Source organism: Barbus barbus (genome assembly GCF_936440315.1).
Source record: "Barbus barbus genome assembly, chromosome: 26".
Lineage (NCBI taxonomy): Eukaryota > Metazoa > Chordata > Actinopteri > Cypriniformes > Cyprinidae > Barbus > Barbus barbus.
In genome coordinates, this window is record NC_136754.1 from 6,970,516 (window position 1) to 6,995,518 (window position 25,003).

Below are 25,003 nucleotides of genomic sequence, written 5' to 3' on the forward strand. Positions count from 1 at the left end.
TGTTTGATAAGGCGCACCATAACGAATACTGTTTCCGGGTCCAAAGTCTCTACTCTGTTATATATAAGAATAATATCTTTATAGTCACAGTGGCTCATAGCCACTATTTATTGATAGCACAAATTTAAGCTAAAAGTTTAAAAACTCACAGTCACCCGAACACCAAATCCCCAAATCATGGCGCAATCATGATTTTTCATGGAATATTGTGGAATATCCGTGCCGCTTGAACTGAGGCAATACAGTGATCTGTCATTGAATTTTAAAATGGTATTTATTGTTTGAATAAAAAAATGACAAAATTGAAAGCTGAGACCTTGTTTCTTAGCAGAAGTAACCTGCTCTGTCTTTTCTGTTATTGTGTAGTCAGTTTCCTCTTTGCTCCGCGATGTATTTTTCACTGCGTGAGAACATGATGTATAGTGTGAGAGTGGCATGGCTTGTCGGACATAGCAACAGTAACTAAGGAGGGTGGGTTTTGCGAAGGGCAAGTTATAAAAAGTTTTAAAAACCATAATTTGAACAGATAAATCATTTATAATAATCACTGCAATATAAATTCAGATTTAATGGTGACTTTAAAAGTATTGCACTTTCTGAAATCAACTACTTGGGAATTTGGGAAGGTTTGTTTTTTGTTTTTTTTACAAGAATGACTTCATTTTTCCTGTACTAGAATAGAGAAGGGAATCCCGCCAACCCATTCAGAGCAAACTGATAACACCTGTGACTCAATAAGAAGGCTTTCCCCTTCTGAGGACCACATACTGACAGCTTAATGTCTGCTTTAAAACTTCTTACTGTACTGTACCTCTGTTTCCATCTGTCTCTCGCTGAATTACATTCCGACATTAATATAACTATAAAACCTACTTTATAAATTCATCTTGATGATTTGACTGAACAAACCTTATAAACGAGACATGCAAAGTTCATTTAAACTATCATCCTTTATGGATTCTGTGGGAAAAATTAGATTTTGACAGACATTGCATTCAAGAGTCATTAGCACAAAACATCTTTAATGTTGATTAATCAATCTTTAATGTTTCTTTCTTCTGCAAAACACAAAAGAAGATTATTTGAATGTCTCCACTGTTTGTGTCCATATAATGAACAGTAGTCAATATAGGGTCCAAAACGACACTGGATTCTATTGATTTTTATATGGACAAAAAAAAGAAGACATTTTTTTTAAAAAATAGGCCTACCTTTTGTATTCTAGAGAAGAAAATTTTGAAACGAAATGAAGGTGAGCAAATAATGACAGAATTAATTTTTTTGGTAATTAATTATTTTAAGCACCTTTAGAATTGGCAAAAAATATTTTGTATGCACATTTACCAATACATGCATGCAGAATGTAGTTTACATCTGGTTTTTATGTCATAAATTCAAATTTCATCTTCAGTTATACATTTATGAGCATGCATACAATATAGTAAGAGAGATGCAGAAGTGTGTCACAAGTCCTAAACTCACCTGAACATTTGACTCTTTAGATGCCAGTTTGCACTTATTTGGCATTCAAATCAAAACATCTCAACAACCAATCCAATCTATTTGCATCAGTGGTTTAAAAAAAGTTGGTCAGTAGATGCCAGAACACACACGTGTGCACATGCTCAGACATGTTTATAAAATGTGGTTATTCACTTAATGAGTTTCTATTTCCCTCTTCTGTTTCTCTCTCGATTCCTCTATCTGTTTGCAGACATACATCGGCTCTATTTTAGCAGCAGTAAACCCTTATCAGAGTCTGTCAGATCTGTATGATGCCACAGCCATAGAACGATACAGTCGACATCACCTGGGCGAAATTCCTCCTCACATCTACGCCATTGCTAATGAGTGCTACAGATCGCTGTGGAAGCGCTCCAGCAACCAGTGTGTGCTCATCAGGTACGTTTCTGTATTGCGTTGCACGTACTTGTGCATTTAACTAGCCAGTGGTTTCTTCAGGGCTCATTTTGAAAGTGGTTTCTGCAGGCCTCATTTTCTTTTAATTCTTTTAAGACTTTTAAAAGTCTTCTGCCTTGACATTAACCCTCACCTCTGACCTCTCGCTAAGGTGTGAGGTCAAACTCATGGCTGCCTGGGGGCACTCACAAGCACGCAGAGGTTAAAGGTGTCAGACTACTGTGTTTGTTCTCTGCACTGCAGCTCTCTCATCGGATTTAGTGAGAGCCGATATAGAAAATACAAATTGGCAGAATGGCAATCGCCGTGGCCAAGCCTAGACTAAGAAAAGCTCTAAGCATGTACAGACTCCGCAAACATGTGGACATTGATAGGGCTACCAAAAGAAGACAGGCTTTTCTCTTACTGTGCAGAAATCGAGGTAGAAACTGAAGTGTACTTCTTAAACTCGTGCTGTAACTACACACAATACAGGAACGCTTTCTTCTGCCATTTTTGCAAACCACAACAGAGAATTTCAATGGAAATCTAATACCTACAAACTCCCAGACCTGCAGGATGAAACCACAGCAAGCACAAACAAGCCTTGCCTATGAAAAGGGCAAGTGGTAGGACACAAACACGGTGCTGAAATTAACTTTGCACATGGATGAAATACTTAATAGCATAATTTTTTAAAATGTTACATTTACTTTTTAATAATATGGTATGTGAACTATGGCATTTCTCAAAGGCACAAAACTCACTTTTTCCGTTGTTAAAACTATTAGATATTACATAAAATAATATAAATATAAAATTATTCTAGCATTAAAATGTATCTCGTTTTAAGTACTTTAAATGTCTATATTGGCCTTAAAATGTTTATTTTGGCCAGTCCAACTGCATAGTTTTTGCCCTTGTATAATGATTTTATGAATTAAATTTACTATTTGTTTAATGCCTTTATTGCAAATTAAATCACAAAGCTCACAGTTTTAAACTGTATTTAAACATGTCTCAATTTTTGGCAATCCTCATAAAATGCATAGAAATTAAACTGCTAATAATTGACAGTAGTTTGACCAAAACTGAAAGTGTCTTAAATGCACTACTGTTCAAAAGCTTTGGATTAGTAAACTTTTTAATATATATATTTTAAAAAGTCTCTTATGCTCAGCATGGCTGCATTTATTTGATCAAAATACAATTAAAATTGTAATAATGTGAATTATTAATACACTTAAAAGAACTGTTTTCTAATATATTTTAAAATGTAATTTATTTATTGCTGTGATGCAAAGCTGAATTTTCAGCGTCATTACTCCAGTCTTTAGTGCTATATGATCCTTCATAAATTGTTCTGATGTGCTCATTTAGTGCTCAAGAAACAGTCCTTATTATTATCAGTGTTAGGAGGTGGTGTGCTTAATATTTTTGTGGAAATGATGATATATTTTTCATGATTCTCCAGTGAATAGAAAAAAAAACGTTTTAATGTCAATTTTTATCAATTGAATGTGTCCTTGTTGAATAAAAGTAATTTTACTGACCCCAAATTTTTGAATGGTAGTGTGCATGTATTGTGCCAGTAAAGCTTCTTGTGTCTTGAGAGTCTACTTGAATAAGAGCCAGAATGTAACTGCCCTCTGCTGGAAACATCATCTAATTACAACCCTTTCAGCTAATATTCATCTGTGTGTGTGTGCGTGTGTGTGTGTGTGTGTGTGTGTGTGTGTGTGTGTATGTGTGCATGTTTATGTGGTTTATGAGAACACAAATTTGTATAATGACATGGGTATGACAGAGGTATTACAATATGAAGGTGGTTTATGAGGACACTGCCTATATCCCCGTAATTCAAAAGGCTTAAAAAACATACTAAATGGTGTTTTTTTTGAAAATATCAAAATGCACAAAGTCTCCTGTGAGGGCTAAGTTTAGGTGTAGGGTTGGTGTAGGACAATAGCACACACAGTTTGTTCAGTATAAAAACCATTACGCCTATGGAGAGTCCCCATAAACCACAAAAACCAACATGTTTGTGTGTGTGTGTGTGTGTGTTCATCAGTGGGGAGAGTGGAGCAGGTAAAACTGAGAGCACGAAGATGATTCTGCGCTTTCTGTCTGCAATGAGTCAGCAAAGTGTGGCGCTCTCAACTGCAAAGAGAGCATCATCTCATGTAGAGGAGGCAATTCTGGAGAGCAGGTTTGCACATATATTAAGTAACACAAAACACTCTATATGCACAGTGTGCTCACTCATATGCATGAATTTACCTGTCTCTCTGTCTCTGTAGTCCAATAATGGAGGCATTTGGAAATGCTAAAACAGTTCATAATAACAACTCTAGTCGCTTTGGGAAATTCGTCCAGCTTCATTTCAGTCAGCATGGAAACATCCAGGGAGGAAGAATCACAGACTGTATCCTCGCTCTGTTTGTGCATTATTTGGATGTGTCAACTGTTAGTTCTTTTCTGTAGCTTTATTTCATTACCTGTACTGTGATAGTGCCTCTATCTGCATTTGCCTTGACTTTATATTTCCAACACACAGACCTTTTAGAAAAGGTGAGTTTCTTATATTCATGAAAATATTGCATGTATGATTCTGTGTGTGTGTGTGTGTGTGTGTGTGTGTGAGAGAGAGATTTATGTGGGTCACTGATCATGTCATTGTTGGACTCCTATTGTTTGTGTTTCCCTCAGAATCGTGTTGTGCGTCAAAATCCCGGGGAACAAAATTATCACATATTCTACGCTCTGCTGGCTGGAATCAGCGCAGAACAGAGGGGTGAGTCTGGGCAGTCTATATTGTCCACAGATTTCTGTCTGAAGCCTCTTTTTAGCCCTTGTATTTAGACTGAAGTCTTGTTGTCCTTCAAAAGTGCCTTATATAAGTATTACATCCTTAAGAGGGCACTATGGATGATCTATAATCTGCAAAAACAGATGATACAAATGAATGTAGGCTTTGTTAACACCAGTGGTGTTTTTGTGTCACTGAGACACTATTATAGTTTTTATTCATATTTTGCATTTTTATTTTATTTTATATTGTTAGTTTTAATTTTTCATTCTATTTCAGTTTTAAATATTTTAATCCATCAAGTTAATCAAAATCAAAACGAGAAAAGTGGCATTGGCAGCTAGCTGAAATAAAATAAGTTTGAGCTATTATTTCATTTCAATTAATGTTTATTATTTTTTTTGCCATGTGGGATTCTGTTTTTATATTCAACTTCCAGTGTGCGACCTATCAATAATCATAGTAAGTCAAGAATGTATTTCATTTTAAATCCATTTCAGCCTGAAATATGACAGAGGTGACAAAGGAGAGATTATAGGTTTCATGATGAGCCACAGAATGTGCAACACTGTGTGTTATTCATGGCTTTCTCAGTTTAGCCACCTAAGCCAGAGTTCAGCTTCTGCTGATGTCACTGTCAAATGAGACAGAGAGGTCAGAAAGTCATAGTATCACAGTGAATCAGTGCTGTTTGTGACACAGTATCAGTTTGTTTAAGATCTGTGTTTATCGCTCTCACTCTTTTTCTCACAGAGTCGTTCTCCCTTTCCCCTCCGGAGGGCTTTCATTATCTGGGTCAGTCAGGATGTATGAAGGACAACGCCATTAATGACACAGAGACTTTTCAGGAAGTGCTGGTAAGCCAGTCACAACATCACTGTATGATTACTCTAAAGTGCATTAACAGACACTCCACTGCTGTACAGCAACAAACTACTGCACTACTCTGTTAGCTCACATATAATGTTTTTGGTCAGTACTAATTTTAATGCTATGGGAGAAAGTCTCTAATGCTGCATTTATTTTTGCATTTATTATTTATTCAGCAGCCATTACTGCAGTATTAAGTATATTAATACTCCAGTATTACATGTAAATAAATTGATCTCTTAGGTTTTAACGCTGATTGACTGTGTTTTGTGTGTTAGAATGCTCTGAGGACAATGCAGTTTGGAGAAGAGAACATCAAGGAGGTGTTGAGGCTCCTTTCAGGAATCTTGCATTTGGGAAACATTGAGTTTTTAACGGCAGGTGGAGCACAGGTCTGCTCTAAATCAGGTAAGCACTCCTCTACTCTCCGCTCTGTTTTTCTCTTGATTGTTACATTTTTGAGTTGTTCACTGTAATCTGCTGATGTTAATTGCATTACATTTATATTAATGTATAAAAGTAAAATATGTGTTTGTTCAGCTCTCAGTAAAGCTGCAGATCTTCTGGGATTGGATTGTGCCCAGCTGGCTGAAGTTTTGACCCACAGATCCATGATCCTCAGAGGAGAAGAAATCAGCACCCCTCTCACTGTAGAGCAGGTAACAGGGGTGTTAAAAACAAAGTTTCCCATCAAACATCACAACTTAACTTCACAATATTTACAAAAATGTTCAATTCAGTGCCACTGTATTACTGTTAAGTGCAAGAGAAATATTGAGAGATATTCAAAGGAGCTCACAGAGTGAAACAGTGAGATAATACTCAACGGCCTGGTTTCATAGACAGGGCTTAGCCTAAACCAGGATTAGGCCATAGTTCAATTAAGACATTTAAGTAATTTTTATAAACGTGCTTAGAAAAAACATTACTGGGGTGCATCTTGAGACAAAACAAAGGCACTGATATATTTTAAGATCAGTCAGAGCAAGTTTCTTTCAGTTGAAACAGCTCAGACTTGTATTTTAGTCTAGGACTAGGCTTAAGCCTTGTCTTTGAAACCGGGGGTAAATGTATGAACAATTAAGTCACACCTGAAAATCAGGGTTGCTAAGAGGTGGAAAATTTCTGGAAACATTCCAGAATTTTTGGCAACTTTCCAGAATTTTTTAGAAATTTACCTGAAATTTTCTGCCGCTTTGCAACCCTGGTAAAAAAAACAACATAGATTTGATCAGAATACTTCTGAACTCATCAAAAATATGTCTCGAAACTCTCCCTCCCTCTAGAGGACTTCACATGTAACTGCATTCTATTAATAAACATTTCACCTTTTTATCACTGTGTGGATATAGCACAACTTCAGGGTGAAGACTCATCAACATCACATCACAAAAACGTTTACTGTATTTAATATGAATAAATATATAAAATCTATAAATAAACATAAATAATCTTGGCACACAAAAAAACGGGTTACTGGAAGATTGAAATTGAATGCACTTTTTCCTGGATTTTACTACAAAAGAATTAAAATCAAAAAGGCAGAAAATCAACATATGAGTAATGTTAACAGGATGGACTGTAACACTTTTTTCACTTTTTTTTTTTATTTGTATTTTTTTTTTGTAAATAATAAATAGCTATATCCTTTGTAGTCAGAATAAAAACTCAAATATGTCTGTGTGTGCATCAGGCGGTGGACTCGCGGGACTCTATGGCGATGGCTCTCTACTCTCAGTGCTTCACTTGGATCATTCGTAAATTGAACAGCCGTATCAATGCCAATGAAGACTTCCGATCCATCGGCATCCTGGACATCTTCGGGTTTGAGAACTTTGAGGTGAGAGCTATTATGATGAGTTTCTGACAGGTTTTAACCCTCTGGTCATGACTAGTGTTGTTTTATTCTTTCTGCTTGATTTTCTTTCCTCCTCTCAGGTGAACCGGTTTGAGCAGTTTAACATTAACTATGCAAATGAGAAGCTACAGGAGTATTTCAACAAGCACATTTTCTCTCTAGAGCAACTTGAGTACAACAAGTATGTCATTACGAATATACAAACATACACACTCAACACATCACCAACCAAAACGCACTTCAAATGCAACTAACGCACATGGCAAACATCTAATTCTCTGCCATTTTATTTCTTTCTGTGTGTTTGTGTTCATAGAGAAGGGCTGGTCTGGGATGATGTCAACTGGATGGACAATGGAGAGTGCCTTGATCTCATAGAAAAGGTACAAACACAGTCCCACTTAAAAACACAGTATACATTCTGACGTTCTAGATCTGAGTCTGTCTGCACGTGTGTTTTCTCTGCAGAAGTTGGGTTTGCTTGCTCTCGTGAATGAGGAGAGTCATTTTCCTAAAGGCACTGATGACACATTGCTGGAGAAACTCCATAGCCAGCATTCTGTACGTCACACACAGATATCATCATTTTTCTGAAGGGCATCAGGTTTGCATGAGCAAGAGCTGTTAGCAGGAATGCAACCAAATGGAAGAGCCCGAACAAACTTTTGATCCAGCACAGATTTGAATATTGGGCACAAAATCACCCTGAATATGGGAACTGCTGTATAATCACTAATCTATATCTCTCTCCATCTCATTAGAGGAATCAGTTCTATGTTAAGCCTCGTGTTGCAGTTCATCAGTTTGGAATCAAGCACTATGCAGGAGAGGTACAGCACCCTGTCTACTGTGTTTTTATTATTATTATTTATTTATTTGAGTTGGATTTGATTACTTAAATATACTTTTTATGATTTACAGTATATGTAAGTAAATTAGCAGTTGTAATCATCTTTCAAAACCTGGGACATTTTGCTCATATATCAAATGCAATCTTGTATTTCAAAATAGGGACAGTGTATATATTTAGTAATAGGTCATATTATAGGTACAGGTACAGATGTTGCTTATAAAAGGGTCAAGAAGAATTATTATTTATTATTAACATAAGTGGTGTTCTATTAAATATGATTAAACAGATTAATTCAGTGTCAGTTGTATCAATGTCAATTACCAGCCACTAAGTCAGTATTTTTGTTAGTAACAATTTTGTTATGAGATAAACATTTTTGCATTTTTATTTAGATATATGTTGCATCTGAATAAAAACCTTTTTTAGTTTTTAGTACCTTTGTATGGTAAAGTTTCATTAGAAAAAATTTAAGAAAAAGTGTTGTCCATGCATTGCATATATCATGTGTTATGGTATATAATGGAGAATGAGACAAAAATGTGTTCAACATCAGCAGTACGGGTGTCATGTCTCAGATTAACATCCTGCTTTTTGTCTCCAGGTTGTGTATGATGTCAGAGGAATCCTGGAGAAGAACAGAGACACTTTCAGAGATGATATTCTCAACTTACTCAGGGAGAGCAGGTGTGTGTGTAGTTGTGTAACTGTTCTCTGTGAGGTCATTTGTTCACACGCTCCTGTTCTCTCAGGTTGGATTTTGTGTATGATCTTTTTGAACGAGTGAACACCTGGACTGGACAAGACACTGTCAAGTGCGGCTCAAAGTATAGGAGACCTACTGTTAGCTCCCAATTCAAGGTAAGAAACTACAACTCCCATAATGCTTTAGAGCAGGTAAACAAAAGCAAAATTTGAATGAAAGTGAAGGTAACAAGATATTAGATGGATTTTTTTACTGTTACACTCTTATTTCTACAGACGTTTCTAAAATTTGATTTGAAGTGTACTCTCTGTTAGTTTCACTATAAAACAATCCAAAACTATCAAACGATTGTCTGTTCAACTTTCAGTCATAATAAACTAACTAAGGCCCGGTTTCACAGACTAAGCCAGGATTAGACCATAGTTCAATTAGGACATTTAAGTAATTTTTATTAACGTGCCTTATAAAAAAACATTACTGGTGTGCATCTTGAGGGGCACTGACATGTTTTAAGATCAGTCAGTGCAAGTTTATTTCAGCTGAAACAGCTCAGAATTACATTTTAGTCTGGGACTAGTCTTAAGCCTTGTCTGTGAAACCAGGGGTAAAAGTATTAGTTAGTAGATTAAGTGTATTAGGTATAAAACATTTCAACATTTTGTAACAGATTATTTATTTCTGTCTACCAAGAATTCATTGCACTCTCTGATGTCCAACCTTAGTGCCTCCAATCCATTCTTTGTACGCTGCATTAAACCCAACAATAACAAGGTATGTGTCTCACACACACACACACATACACAAACATATGAACTAATTGAGCTGAGTTGGAGTCACTTTGTGTTGTATTTAGGTTTGGAATTAACGATTTTGTTTATTTTGAGAATGCCAGTCGGGTCTGGTTACATTTATAGGCCGAGTTCAAGTGCGGACATCTAAAACACACACCGATTAGACACGCACACTATCAGATGGCGATTCTCTGTATGGTTGTTTATCTCTCCATGTTTTCATTCAGTAGTGACAGAAGGAGATTACACATTATAAACTCTGTGTGAAGATATAAGACACACACACGCTCTGAACACTTTTCTATTCAGATTGCATTAACTCTACAGCAGATGTCAGTCTGTATGTGTGTTTTGTGTATGTTAGTTCCTCTTTGTTCAGTTGCTGAAGGTCAGTGCTGAGGTGTTAATGGGACACATCAATTCTGTTCCATTCTACTTATGCTTTCAGATCGTGCTTTAAACTCATCAATGCTGAAGTAAATCAATATGCAAATTTAGCCACGTGCATTTACATTTATGCATTTAGCAGACGCTGTTATCAAAAGCGACTTACATTGCATTCAAGTTACAGTTTTTACATTTTATCAGCTCTTGATGCAGAAGTCATGAGTAAATAGTATATAGTGATATTTAAAAACAGCAAAAGAGAAAGCAAGCAAATTAATCATGTAGAATATTAAATAACATTACAATTGTTAAAAACTAAATTAATAAACTTAAGATTTTAATTAAGATAAATAATAAATTATTGATTAATTAAGATAAATAATAAAATAAAATAAAAATTTGTCATTTATAACATCTATCAAATTATCTGTTTTCTATTTTTTATCTCTATATGTAATATTAAGTTCTATTTAAAATCATTCTTCAGTAAAAAGTAGATTATCATAATTACTCTTTCAAATAATAACTAAAAGAATAATATAATATAAATATACAATATTTTGTTAATTTAATAAACTCATTTACAGTTATGACATCTTCATACAGTGTCTGCCTCTCTATGTCTCTTTCTGTATATTATATTAGTTGAATGTCTCTTGTTCTGCTGTTCCCCCACTTTATTTGAATGTAAACAGCTGGGGTGACTTCTGCCCCTTTTCTACCCACAATGCATTTCGGTCCAACACCCCCCCCTCCCCCTTTAAACACAAATTAGCCCAGCATGGGTCCGATCCCCATGGCAACCAGCAGTGTGTGAATGAGAGCGAGAGGTTGGGGGTGTTTATGTGTGTGAGCTGACCAGTCGATCGCTGGCTCGTTGTGGACATACACTCGCTCAGAGCTGCTGTCGGTCACAGGATGAGAAAGGACACTTTACTATACCGTAAGAGTTCATATATTATAAAAAGTAAACTTTCAGATGCTTACATTGTTGCTGTTGAAGAACAGAACTGATATAGTGATGTTTAGACAGATGCTGAGAGTTTTTCCAGATGTTTGAATATCTATTTGACTGATTTGACATAGTCTTCAATGATATGAGTTGTCAGATATCTGTTTACCTGTTGGATAATGAAGATGCTTCTCAAAGTTTTGCTTATTAAACAGCAGATTTATGAAAACTCTTTGCACTATTCTGATGTTTTGTTTCTTAAAGGGGTAGTTCGCCCAAAAATGACAATTCTGTTCTAATTTGTTCATCCTCTTGTCTTTCCAAACCTGTATGACTTACTTTCTTCTGTGGAACATAAAAGAAGACATTCTGAAGAACTGTTTTTACCCATACAGTGAAAGCCAGTGGGGTCTAAAACAACATTGGACCCCTGTGACTTTCACTCTTTGCAAAACACACATTCGTCAAGTTTGGAACAACATATGGGTGACTAAATGATAACAGAATTGTAATTTTGGGGGTGAAATATCCCTTTAATATGTTAATATATTGGTAGTATTTGTTTTTCTGAGAGCCAATTAAAGAGAGATGTTGTCCCTCCCCCATGAAGCGCTCTGACATTGATCCTGTCTGCGTTCTGTGACTTGTGCTGCATGTATCAGTATGTTAATGTGCCTTTGACTATAATGAATGATTGTGTGAGTGTGTGTGTGTGTGTGTGCTGGTATTGACCTTGCTCTCACAAAGCTCATTCACCACTCATCTCCTCATCTTACTTTCATTCTGGTTCATTCCTCCTTCCACAGAGATGACATTTAGAAGCGGCGATCACAGCGCCCCGTTTCCGACCTCACCCCCACACAGAGTCACAGGTCAGGGGGAGTGGGGGTGATGATGGCCCACTTAGTGTGTTTGAAGAATGAAACCACTCAAAGCTCAACCGATCTATATTTGAAAGCAGAATTAATCCAGCTAATTTAGATTTAGAACTTTTTTAAATAGAACAGTGAAGAAGTTGTAGTGATTGCTGTAGTAAATTGCTACAATGTTTCTGTCTTTCTTTTGCAGATGCCCAATCAGTTTGAGCAGTCTGTAGTCCTCAACCAGCTGAGATATTCTGGGATGTTGGAGACCGTTAAAATCAGACGTTCTGGGTTTCCGGTTCGGAGAACGTTCAAGGATTTCTGTTCCAGGTTTGTCCACAAAACACAATAAACTCACATATTCTCGCTAAAAACAGATTTGTTCTGAAACTTTTTCATTTTGGATGGTGACATCCTTTTTTAAGTGAAAACACTGAGAGAATTTATTCAAGTTTAAGTTTTTATAACACCACTTCTGGCATAGTTAAATTAAGTCATTATCATTCTTTTCAGTCCATACAAGTCTTCTTTCTATGCAAATGAGACTAGAATGTGTCTTATTCAACAAAATTCAGTTCTATTTGTCACCCAGAATTAACATTGTGCTATTACTTCTACTTTTCCTGCATTTTCTATTGTTCATGGTATCAGTAATTAATTGAATGATAATCAAATGATGATAAGAGTGTTATAATTGGGCAGAAAGTCGAGCACAATGTTGGCATTTAAAAGTAAGACCAGTTTTTAGTGTGTGGATAGAGCCAGGTCAGTTTGATTTTATGCAGAATTGGATTTGTCTAACATTCTCACTGGTCCATTGATGTGCAACAAATCATTTCCCAAATTTTTGTCTTCACATTGTTCGGTCACCATTGAAATCAATGGATTCACTTTGTTCACCGACACAAACACTTGTGTTTAGACTTGTGAACCACTTTTGCACGACATTTTAATAACCGTTTTATTTTTTATTTGTCAGGTACTATGTGTTGATGAGGAGTTTGGCTTTGTCAGATGACCCAAAGGGGCGGTGCCTCCTCCTGCTGCAGCTCTATGACAACAGCAGTGCTGAATGGCAGCTGGGAAAAACCAAAGTGAGCAACATCATGTTCTCTGGATATTCACTTTGATATGTGTATCTTTGTGGGTAGCTGACATCACCAAAACACCACAGTTTAATCAGTTATTCACACAGTTTTAGCAGCACTGCTTATTATTTTCCAATTATTAAGCATGAAATTGTACTAGAGAGACAGTAAATGGAAATTAAATATTTATTATTTGAATATTTGTTTAAAATTAGCTATTAAAGGCAGAGGGTGACTAAAATAATAAATAACTGGTGACCAGGTACAGGACCTAGGATTATATTTTCCCTTTTATATTCAAATAAATTTAAACTTTAAAAAAAAGGTGTCCATTAACTTTTTTATTGCATCAGCTACCCAGAATGCTGAATAGGATGGTGCATAAGCAAAGGGAAAAATTTGGTGCAAAGTTTTGAGCAAGTGAAGTAGTTTGAGAGATTCATACATCTAAATTTAATTTGTTGGTTTTGTATTCTAGATCATTCATGATATGGTGTGAATGATGTCTATACATTGGTTGTTTTTAGGTGTTTATGAGAGAAAGTTTGGAGCTGCGGTTAGAGAAACAGAGAGAAACAGAAGTGCTCAAAGCGGCTTCAATTATTCAAGCTCATATACTGGGCTACAGAGCACGGTAAACACACTTACACATGCATATTCATGCACTCACTTCCAGTTTGTGCCAACTCTCATGTACTCCCTCTGTTTCGCTCTCTCTGGCCTCTGCTGGTTACAGGAGGCAGTACAGGCGGTTACTGCAGTGCATTGTTGTCATTCAGAAAAACTACCGTGCACTGTATTGGCGGCGGCGCTTCCAGATGATGCGCTGGGCCACCATCACCCTACAGAAGAGGCTCAGAGGGCAAAGGGCACGACGGCTCTACATTCACCTTCTAGAGGAGAAGAGGAAGAGGGAAGAAGAAGAAGAGAAGAGACGACGAGAAGAGCAGGAGGCACTAGAGAGGTAGGCAGTTTGATTGCCTTTATTATTATACCTACGTTTATGTTTATACGGTTTGTTTCTAAGTTTCTTTTTTTTTTTTTATGTTTTTTTTTCATCAGAGAGAGACAGCTCATGGAGTTGGAGCTCCTAGCACAAGCAGTTAGTGAAATATCTGTCTTTCCGTCTGTCTGCCTGTCTGTCTATCTATCTGACTGTCTGTCTGTCTATCTATCCGTCTGTCAATCTGTTTGTCTTTATATCTATCCGTCTATCTGTTTATCTGCCAATCTGTTTATCTATCCGTCTGGCTGGCTGGCTGGCTGTCTGTCAGTCTGTGTTTATCTGTCCATCTGTCTGTCTGTCTGTCTATCTATCCGTCTCTCTGTCTGTCTGCCTGTTTATCTATCCATCTGTCTGTTAATCTATCCGTCTGTCTGTCTATCTACCTGTGGAAAAACTATAAAAAAAAAAATACTGTTTTGATATTTTTGATAAAAAACAGTCTTAGTTTTCTAATTATGAAATATTGCCATTGACCACAATGGATATGTTTATTTATTTGCTAATTTGGTTAAAAATTTGATAATTTTCCTTTTAATTACTGTTGGTTTCAGTGCAACATTCATGTGAAATTCAAGTGATAGTCTGTTTATGTAGAATGTTGGGTAACGCAGTCTTTTCTCTGTGTTCAACACAGACAGAGGAAGCTCGAAGATTAGAGGAAAAAAATAAACATTTTGTTACTGAGAGAGCCACACCAGACATTATTGTACCAGAGAGTATTCCACTTCAGAACGACCCACCTGAGAACCCTGAACCCTTCTCTATAGCAGAGAAGTCACTTTTGGAGCAGGTGTTTGACGAGGTGTTTGAGGTAGAGACAAACCAGGCATCACAGGTGGAGGAGATCTTGCGTTTGGAGCGTGAGATTGAAGGCCTGAGGCGACAGAAAGAGGCCCAGGAGCAGAGTCTAACTGCGCAGTCGTTGCATCGCCTGCAGTGGCTGCGTGATCAGGAGCTGCGCAGGCTAGAAGAGGAGGCCTGCAAGGCTGCGCAGCAGTTCCTAACCTCACTCAACTTCGATGAGATTGACGAGTGTGTGCGTAACATCGAAAGTTCGCTGGGAGGGTCCGATGGCTCACAGAGGGAGGTAGCCAGAGGTGAGGAAGATGAGGTTGATGAAGGCCTGGGAGTGGACGAAGATGGGTTTAAAGACTCTCCTAACCCCAGCGAGCATGGACACTCTGACGGCCAGCGCACCAGTGGAATCCGCAGCGATGATTCCTCAGAGGAGGATCCTTATGCAAATGACCGCATGCCTCTGCCCCCTGCCCTGCCCATCATCACACCCTCAGTCTATCATGCTTCACCCTCCAGCAGTGGTTCCATGTACTCTCACGCTGTTCAGGAAGAGGAGGCGGAGCTAATCCCTCCCGATGAAGATTCAGATTATGATGCAGATGATTATGATGAAGGAGGCATCATCATGCGGCCTCCCAGCCTCCCGCCTCACAATGACCACTGGTCAGGTGACCACCGCAGCTCCTTGGCAACCAGCACCAGTGTCAGCTCAGGGGCGTATCGCTTCAGTTCCGAGGGGCAGCAGTCTTCTGTGAGTTTTTCCACACACATTCAATATGGTAGATTCATATACCACACACATTCTGTACGATTGAATTAAGATTCATATAGAGATTTGAGCGTTTGAGTTTTTTGTGTTCCTGTATAGCAGGGATTCCCAAATATATTTGACAGTTGGTACTTAATACATGTTTCCGTCTTATTGTGCATGATTTTTCTGTGCACGTTGATGCTTTGGTATGCTTCAAAATGCAGTAAATTGGTTCTGAATCATATGTTCTTTTCAAGCAAATTCCTTAATTCATCAAATTCATCATTAATAAAATTTAAAAGTTCACTTGCTGAATACCCTGTTTCATTTGTAAACACTTCAGTCCGTAACTTTTTTGGGTTAAAAATTATCTGAAATATTTGAGCAAGTACATAACCAGCCAGTGTTCAAAACTATCGCCTTACTTTAGCCCGATTCACAACGGTTAGCTTATAATAATATTTTCTCATTTGACTGGTACAGGTAGGTTTTTGCGGGAAGTTCGAGCATGGCACTGCATCATTACGTCACGTATGTAAACATAAAGAAGTTGCCCTGGCTAGTAGGCTATTGCATGTGAGGATCCTGCAAGTGGCGGATCGTTTATAGCCTTTTCTCACAGATTATGTATTTATGCATTAACTTTATTTATGAAATTAAATTATATTCCAGTTTTAAATGTGCTTCTGATGACAGATAGCCTGGGATTACACAAGATTTGTATTTTAAAGAAAACAAGTTCAAAGGGAGCATAATTTGCTTTTTAGGTTAAAATAATTTCTTAATATGAAATTCGAATGGCATGACATTTAGATTAGACTGTTCAGAAATTTAAATCTACACGTTAATACACATTATACTCATAGTCACGCAATGCTGATGTTGTTGACATTAATAATTTGAGAATAAAGTATAACGATAATAATAATTTGCATCGTTTGATGTGATATGAGCTAACCGATTGTTAGATTTAATCACCACTGGTAGCGCAATTTATTGTAATGCTTTTTTCCTCAGTTGGGCAGAACAAACTTGGCAGACTTGTTACTTGCTTGTTCAGATGGCAATATACAGTGAAAATTCTTATTTGGTCATATATTCCAAGACGTAGGCTAGAATCTGTGATTGTGAAGTACAGTAAATATCCACATCGGTGCGTGACTGACTGCCATACATTCACCTCAAAACATTAGATTAATCCGCGCTGGAGCTGTGCCGGAGCACAACCCACGCAAGCAAGATAATTCCACAAGTAACTGCAATTCCGGGTTTTCAAACAGAGATGGCGACAAAGAGGCAAAATTTACGGACTGTAGCTTTAAAGAAATTGATTTAAAATAGGAATTATTCTGCAAAGACTTAATGTGACAGTACATTTATAATTTTGCTAAAGTTTTTTATTTCAAATAAACACTGAAGATTGGAGTAATCTCTGTTTGCTATCACAGATATAAATTACATTTTAAAATGTATTAAAATAGAAAATGGTTCTTATAAATTGTAAAAAATATTTCACAATATAAGTGTTTTTGCTGCATTTTTTATTCAATAAATGCAGCCTTGGTGAGCATAAGAGATTTAGTTAAAAATCATTAAAAATGCTTACAGATCCCAAACTTTTGAATGGTAGTGTACATCACATTACTGAATTAAAATGGGATACAAATGCCGTATCATGCATTTGTGTTTTCACACGCGATTGCTGATTGTGTATCCCTGTGGTTCTCTCCCTCAGTTTGAGGACAGTGAAGATGACTTTGATAGGTTTGACACTGACGATGAATCATCTTACCGGCGAGATTCTGTCTATAGCTGTGTCACGCTCCCCTACTTCCACAGTTTCCTTTATATTAAAGGTAAATATTTGCCCACTCCTCTCTCAACACCTCTTTCTTTATTATGTTTGATTGATTTCAGAGCCTGCTAGAGAATGTAATGAAACTCATATTACTTTCTCTTCTCTCCAAACATTTTTGCAGTTAACTTGAAGGTGTAAACGTAACTTTTGTACCTTATTTCAGCTAGAGGTGCATTGTCTATCTTTGTTTTTTATGTAATTTTTTTTTATTTTTATTAAAGTTTCCTCTTAAATTGTTAGCAGAATTTAACACCCTGTCTACACTGAACCTGTTGCAGCATTTCATTAAGGGAATTCTAGATGTACCTATGACCTTTTTCATTATCACATGTGTGTTTCAGGTGGCCTGTTGAACTCTTGGAAGCGTCGCTGGTGTGTGCTGAAGGATGAAACATTTCTGTGGTTCAGGAGCAGACAGGAGGCACTCAAACAGGGCTGGCTGCTGAAGAAGGGCGGAGGCTCCTCTATACTCTCTCGACGCAACTGGAGACGCCGCTGGTTCGTCCTGCGACAGAGCAAACTCATCTACTACGAGAACGACACAGAGGAGCGGATGAAAGGCATGCTGGACATGCATGAAGCTAAGTAAGACCTCAAGAAGTGCACAAAGGTTTCAGGTCATAATCAGTGTGACACTGGAACTGGAATGCTACAGTCATGCTAAACTTGTCAATCAAAAAGACAAATATTGTATATAAAATTATTTTCTTTTGAATCTAAATCAGCCTAAAGACCTGTTTAAGATTATAATTATTATTTTTTTTTAGAAATGTTACATTTGAAACGGTACATAAAAGAAAACAAAGCATAATTTATTCTGTGTATGGTTATTTATTTATTTATTTCTCTCTTTCATTTTGTGTGGTTTTATTAGAGACATTATTGACGTAACAGGGAAGGAGAATGGGATTGACATTGTCATGCCAGGGAGAACATACCACCTTGTTGCAGAAACTGCAGAAGATTCCAGGTAAGTGTGTGTTATATATATATATATATATATATATATATGTATATGTACGTGTGTGTGTGTGTGTGTGTGTGTGTGTGTGTGTGTGTGTGTGTGTGTGTATATATATACGTGTGTGTGTATATATGTATGAATATATATATATATATATATATACTTTCTTTTTTTTTACCATATGCTTCAAGCCTTGATGTTATTTCATAAATATGTAGAACTGTTAAACTGAGGTTTTGAATTAATCTTTGTGTTGTGTGCAGTCATTGGTTCAGCATGTTGAGTCAGGTGCACATGTCGACAGAACAGGAAATTCGAGAGATGCATGATGAACAAGCAAATCCTCAGAATGCTGTGGTAAGCATTACACACACAACCATACACCGACAAATTTGCAGACAGCTCATAAGATATTTAGAAAAGATGTTTGTGTTTTTTTATAGGGCACATTGGATGTGGGAATGATTGATTCTGTATGTGCCTCTGACAACCCAGAAAGGTAAACACAAACACACACATATACAATTATATGCACACTTTGTTCTCACCCCGGCTTGTTGTTTTTGAAAGAAAAACTTTAAAAGGCAGCTTAGTGGATTGGAGAACTGTACTTCAATTATTTTTTTTTTTACATACATATATATATTTATATATATATATATATATATATTAGTGCTGTCAAACGATTAATCGCATCCAGAATAAAAGTTTTTGTTTACATAATATATGTATGTGTACTTTGTATATTTATTATGTATATATAAATACACACACATATAGTATATATTTTGAAAGTATTTACATGTATATACATTTATATATGTATATTGTTATATTTTATATTATATATAAATATATTTAATATATAAACATAAAATACTTTTTCTTAAATATATACATTCATGTGTTTGTATTTATATATACATAATAAATATGCACAGTATACACACATATATTATGTAAACAAAAACTTTTATTTTGGATGCGATTAATCGTTTGACAGCACTAATATATATATATTTCTAATATATTGATTTCTGTGGAAAATCATACAGTCATGTACAGTCATTAAAATATTTGAAATGTTTCTGCTTTTATTTCTCTATACAGGCCAAATGCCTTTGTTATAATCACAGCCCATCGTGTGTTACATTGCATGGCTGAATCAGCAGAAGAAATGCATCACTGGATTACGTTACTCCAACGCACAAAAGGAGACACACGTGTGCAGGGACAAGAGTTCATCATCAGGGGTGAGAGACCACCTACTCAACAAGTCAAAAGTCATGCTCAGTTATTCATGGATCGTCTGAAAACATTCGGTTCATACTTGATGGTTAATTTTTGAAAAAGAATTTGGACAAAGAAAGAGTAAAATTGCATGTTATAGTGTTCACTTTCAAATCAACAGCACCATGTTAGAATATCTTCAACTACAAATTGAAGTTAAATTTAAAGTTAAATGTGAAAATGTCTCAGATCTCTTCCTGTCTCTTTCTCTCTCCAGGTTGGCTGTATAAAGAGATTCGGGGCAGCAGTCGTGGGAATCTTAAACTGAAGAAGCGCTGGTTTGTGCTGACTCACAATTCTGTGGATTATTATAAAAGCTCAGAGAGAAATGCTCTTAAACTGGGCTCTTTAGTGCTCAACAGCCTCTGCTCCGTGATCGTTCCAGATGAGAGAGTCTTCAGAGAGACTGGTTAGCACACTCATATACATACATAAATAACAAAACAACAACTCAGACTCTAACCTATATTTGTTTTTGTCTAGGTTACTGGAATTTGAGCGTGTTTGGTCGTAAGCATTCATATAGGCTGTACTCTAAGCTGCAGACGGAGGCTAGTCGATGGGCCAGCACTGTACAGACTGTAATCGACAGCAAACCGCTCATGGATACGCCCACGCAGCAACTTATACAGGACATCAAGGTAACGCACACACACATATGCACATACATGCATGCTTTTGGAACATCATTTTCTTGAAATACTGTTGTAATCATTTGATTTCAGGAGAACTGTCTGAATTTGGAGGTGGTGGAGCAGATCTACAAGAGGAATCCAATATTGCGTTACACACACCACCCTCTACATACAGCCCTCCTGCCATTACCCTATGGAGATGCACAGCAAAGCTGTGAGTAAAACACACACACACACATACACACACACATTCTCAAATACACCCTAACCTTCATAAACACCTGTATATGCATGTTTTTAGCCGACAAAGGGAGAAGTTATGGCACACTGCAGGCTGAGGCCCTAAAGCTCTTCAACGTTCTTCATCAGCTAGAGACCGAGGACAATCCCATCCCTCAGATTCAGGGGCTCCTGCAGACGGCTCATGACCTACGACCCCTAAGAGATGAACTCTTCTGCCAGCTCATCAAACAGACAACACACCACCCAAAGCCTGCTGCCCCCCCCCACATTTGTGGCTGGCGAATCATAGCCTGCATGTGCTGCACATTTAGCCCCGCCTCCAGAAGTATTCTCAAATACCTGAAATTTCACTTCAAAAGGTCAGTGAGAATTTTGTGTGTGTGTGAGACTATTTTGTTCTGACTGACATAAGGTTAAAAGAGATAATATAAGATCATTTCTTGATTACTGCATACTGCACAGTACACTACCACACTTACATTTATAATATTACAAAATATTTCCATTTCAAATGAATGCTGTTTTTTTTTATTTTCTATTAATCAAAGAATCCTGAAAAAAAATGAAAAAAGAGATCACAGTTTCCATAACAATATATTTTGCAGCACAACTGTCCTGCTACTAAGCATTGCTCATTTTTAATGTAATTTTTATATTTGCTATAGTTGTTTTTGTGTAAAACTTTGGACAGTCATCAAATAATTAATAACATTTAAAAATAAAGGATCAACATTAAAATAAAAAATAATAAAACACTAAAAATTTAATATTTTAAATGATACAAGTATATTTAGACCTCAACATTATAATGTACAGTATAAAATGGATTTTTTTATAGTTTTCTTAAATAGTTTTTTAATGATTAACTTTAACTGAGCCTTAGATGACAACAAAGGTACTCTAAACTAAAAAATCGAGGAAATACACAACTGATGAATGAACATTTCTTGATATATTCTGCATCCTAGAGGGCAAGATTTACCCATATCACAACTGATTAGACTCTTTTCTGCTCAGGACACGAGAGCTGTACCCAGGCACCGAGATGGAACGGTATGCTGGCTTCTCCCAAGATGCCTTGCGGCACATGCGTGGACGCGAATACGTTCCTTCACAGGAGGAGTTGAGGGCCATACTGAGCAGACAGGAAATGACATCGACAGTTTACTGCCACGGTGGCGGGTCATGCAAAATCACCATTAACTCACACACAACTGCAGGAGAGGTACGTAAACACATCCACACACATATACATGTGAGCTCCAGAACCACGTTAACCTGTACATGTGTGTGTCTGATGGTCTCCAGGTGGTTGAGAAGCTGCTGAAGGGTCTCTCAATGGAGGACTGTAAGAACATGTTCGCTTTGTTTGAACATAATGACACTACAGACCGAGCCATAGAGAGCAGGACTGTGGTGGCCGACGTCCTCGCTAAATTTGAAAAGTGAGTCTCACCTCGAATTACCATCCCCTACAATTTATAAATATATGAAAAGAGAAATTATAAAACATAAAATATTAAATGTATACAGTTTCATAACTGTAGAACCATAGAACATTTAATCTGATGTTAAATGATTTAAAGGTGCTATAAAATGATCTAAAACTTTGCCCTTTAAAAACATGTTAGCAAACATAAATACATGAGGCAGAGAGCGCTTTCTGATTGGCTAAAAAAAGAGTGGGTCACTTCTCACAGTTTAATGCTGGTGTGATTTCTGTTAGGTACTCTAGAGAGATTTTATGCAGCATATTACACAGAAAGTCATTGTATACTGCACACTTATTTTATTTTATTTTTTATTATATGGGATAACGTGAAATTCTCTCACTATTTCTCTCATTTAGGTTAACAAATAAAGAACAGGAAGGAGAGAGCTGGAAGTTTTATTTCAAGCTCTTCTGTTTCTCAGAGCCTGAGAGTGTTCCTGCTGACAGTGTGGAGTTTGCATTCATGTTTGAGCAGGTTTGATTTCACTTTAATATCTGGCCTCAAAACACACAAAAATAGGGATTTCGATCAGTTAAAATTGTGTTCATTTAATTAATCATATTAATTGTTTAATCACATACACATATACATTACATTGTGTCAGCTGAAAAAATTATTACAAAAAGTGGCTTTAAAAGTCACTAAAACTGTATTGTCTATTTCTAATGTGTGTGCATATGCAAACAAATGCATTTTGTCACTGTTTTCAGAATCTTACATTCATAGCACTACAATATGATCATGACTGTAAAAAAATGTATCATGAGTTCCCTGCATCCTGTTGTATTCTGTTTGTCACACAGAAATACATGCTTAGTAGTGGACCCAAAAATTAAAATTTTGTAATTTACTCACCTTCAAGTTGTTCCAAACTCGCTTTCTTCTGTTGAGCACAAAAGAAGATATTTTGAAGAAAGTTGGTAACCAAACACCTGACGGTAGCCATTGACTTCCATAGTGTGACTTACATATTATGGAAGTCAATGGCTACCCTCAACTGATGAGCGACTTTTGTACTTAACAGAGGAAAGAAACTCTGTACAGGCTTGGAATAACTTAAGGGTGAACTTTCCATTTAAGTACCTAGTTTTTAACTCTTGTGCAGTCTTCGGTCATTTCTGACTGGAGAATTTTACATTTTGAATTGTTAAAAATCATAGCTTCACCAGAATGGTACGTAACTCAGTGACTTTTATGGCACTTGGTATATGAACACCCAAAAAAATTGAGGGCATTATTCAAAAAAGCTAAGTGGTCGTAAAAAAAAATTGTCACACTCATGGTCTTCGGTCAAAAATGACTGACCATAGGAAATAATGAGAAGGGAAAAAAACTAAAATACAGAAAGTTTTTGTGTGTACATTACAATCTACAGATCCTCAATGCAGAAATAATTGCACACCAATGAAGGGGTGAAACTCTAAAACATCTAAAGTGCAAAATCAATACACCAACTCACACACACACACACACACACACACTTGTACACACACACCTATGAACTGGTATGACTGTAACTCAGCAAATATGTAAAATAAAATCAATAATTCAACTATAATGCAGTAAAAAAGTGGACAGCAAGGAATGGGTTATACTCTAAAACATCAAGTGTGTAAAACAGATACATCCACTCACACACACTCACAGACACATACACAATTATACACACTCAAATGAATTGGTATGGCTATAACCATATAGCCAAAATGAGCTGGAAGACTGAAATAAGAGGTTGAAATCAGATCAGACCCAGAATAATTAGGCTTTGATAAAGCATTCCTGTTTATACATTTTTATAGAGTTTTAATGTTTTGTATAACAAAATGCTTTCTGTGTTCAGGGTTGACTGTAGTAATAATAATGCAAAAACCTGTATAATAACCTGTATAATAATAATGCAAAATAAGTATAAACCTTGACAAAAAGTAGTCTTTAAGAATGCCTAAATATACATTTAAATCCGCAACCTAATAAAAGTAAACAATTATGTCTAAAAATAACTAGGGAATTCACAAGCCTCTTTATAGAGTCCTATACAGGCAACTAGTGGTTACACCATGAAATTACATGGTTTTTCTTTCTTTGCTCACACCAGGAGGTGCTAATCTGCATTCAAAAATTGGATTTTAAAGGATTTTAAGTACTGCATAAATTGAAAAAAAAAAATAAAGTACCATAAAATTCTCTCAAAATACAAAAGAAAAAATATTATTGAACAAAAAATATATTAGATTGATTTTACTGAAGAGGGAAAAAAAAGTTACATTTCAGGTGTCTATGAGTGTGACTCCCAAATGAGGAGCACACAAGGTTAATAATGAATCTAACAGATCTTTAGAATGAATCCTTTGCTGTCAGTGTTTCACAGATGCAGTTTCAATGTCTCTTTCTCTCACTCAGGCCCACGAAGCTGTCATTAGGGGTCAGTATCCTGCTCCAGAAGAGACGTTGCAATTTCTGGCTGCTCTTCGGCTTCAGTATCTGTTGGGAGACTACACTACCCAGAGTGCCTTGCCTGAGTTGGAGCAGGTGTTCCCTATGGACCGCCTGCGTGCTCGAGTACAGCAATCCGCACGGTGCTTTGCTTCTGCCACGCCATCCACAGAAAGAAAGAGGGGTAGTTTTCTTGAAGGCACGCTGAGGCGGAGCTTCCGAGGGTCACTGGGGCGACAGCGACAAGGGGAGGGGCCTGCAGCCATAGAGGCGTGGCTGCAAGACGAGAAGGCGGGTCTGAGAAGTTGTTTGGTGGAAAAATGGCGTAAACTTCAGGGGATGGAACAGGACCAAGCCATGAAAAAATACATGAGTCTTATAAAGGAGTGGCAGGGATATGGTTCAACCCTGTTTGATGTGGAGGTGAGCACACACACTCACACATACACACATAATCCA

The 25,003-nt window shown here is 36.8% G+C and overlaps 1 protein-coding gene across 1 annotated transcript in view; it reads left to right on the top strand.

Moving 5' to 3' along the window:
* Positions 1 to 25,003, top strand: part of LOC306845876 (unconventional myosin-X-like) — a gene marked incomplete at its 5' end in the record, with an annotated part of 38,992 nt that overhangs the window by 12,401 nt on the left and 1,588 nt on the right. Inside the window, 36 exons of the mRNA XM_079378868.1 lie at positions 1,715 to 1,902; positions 3,971 to 4,108; positions 4,200 to 4,324; positions 4,457 to 4,470; positions 4,609 to 4,693; positions 5,462 to 5,565; positions 5,857 to 5,986; positions 6,119 to 6,237; positions 7,272 to 7,418; positions 7,517 to 7,617; positions 7,753 to 7,819; positions 7,905 to 7,997; positions 8,198 to 8,266; positions 8,891 to 8,973; positions 9,039 to 9,147; positions 9,683 to 9,763; positions 12,191 to 12,315; positions 12,965 to 13,079; positions 13,601 to 13,707; positions 13,810 to 14,037; positions 14,136 to 14,175; positions 14,714 to 15,628; positions 17,364 to 17,484; positions 17,828 to 18,071; positions 18,361 to 18,456; positions 18,714 to 18,807; positions 18,894 to 18,949; positions 19,561 to 19,703; positions 19,958 to 20,149; positions 20,224 to 20,381; positions 20,466 to 20,589; positions 20,677 to 20,977; positions 21,636 to 21,843; positions 21,927 to 22,063; positions 22,468 to 22,585; positions 24,512 to 24,967. Of these exons, the coding sequence (XP_079234994.1) occupies positions 1,715 to 1,902; positions 3,971 to 4,108; positions 4,200 to 4,324; positions 4,457 to 4,470; positions 4,609 to 4,693; positions 5,462 to 5,565; positions 5,857 to 5,986; positions 6,119 to 6,237; positions 7,272 to 7,418; positions 7,517 to 7,617; positions 7,753 to 7,819; positions 7,905 to 7,997; positions 8,198 to 8,266; positions 8,891 to 8,973; positions 9,039 to 9,147; positions 9,683 to 9,763; positions 12,191 to 12,315; positions 12,965 to 13,079; positions 13,601 to 13,707; positions 13,810 to 14,037; positions 14,136 to 14,175; positions 14,714 to 15,628; positions 17,364 to 17,484; positions 17,828 to 18,071; positions 18,361 to 18,456; positions 18,714 to 18,807; positions 18,894 to 18,949; positions 19,561 to 19,703; positions 19,958 to 20,149; positions 20,224 to 20,381; positions 20,466 to 20,589; positions 20,677 to 20,977; positions 21,636 to 21,843; positions 21,927 to 22,063; positions 22,468 to 22,585; positions 24,512 to 24,967 (5,631 nt within the window). The remainder of the gene's footprint in view (positions 1 to 1,714; positions 1,903 to 3,970; positions 4,109 to 4,199; positions 4,325 to 4,456; positions 4,471 to 4,608; positions 4,694 to 5,461; positions 5,566 to 5,856; positions 5,987 to 6,118; positions 6,238 to 7,271; positions 7,419 to 7,516; positions 7,618 to 7,752; positions 7,820 to 7,904; positions 7,998 to 8,197; positions 8,267 to 8,890; positions 8,974 to 9,038; positions 9,148 to 9,682; positions 9,764 to 12,190; positions 12,316 to 12,964; positions 13,080 to 13,600; positions 13,708 to 13,809; positions 14,038 to 14,135; positions 14,176 to 14,713; positions 15,629 to 17,363; positions 17,485 to 17,827; positions 18,072 to 18,360; positions 18,457 to 18,713; positions 18,808 to 18,893; positions 18,950 to 19,560; positions 19,704 to 19,957; positions 20,150 to 20,223; positions 20,382 to 20,465; positions 20,590 to 20,676; positions 20,978 to 21,635; positions 21,844 to 21,926; positions 22,064 to 22,467; positions 22,586 to 24,511; positions 24,968 to 25,003) is intronic.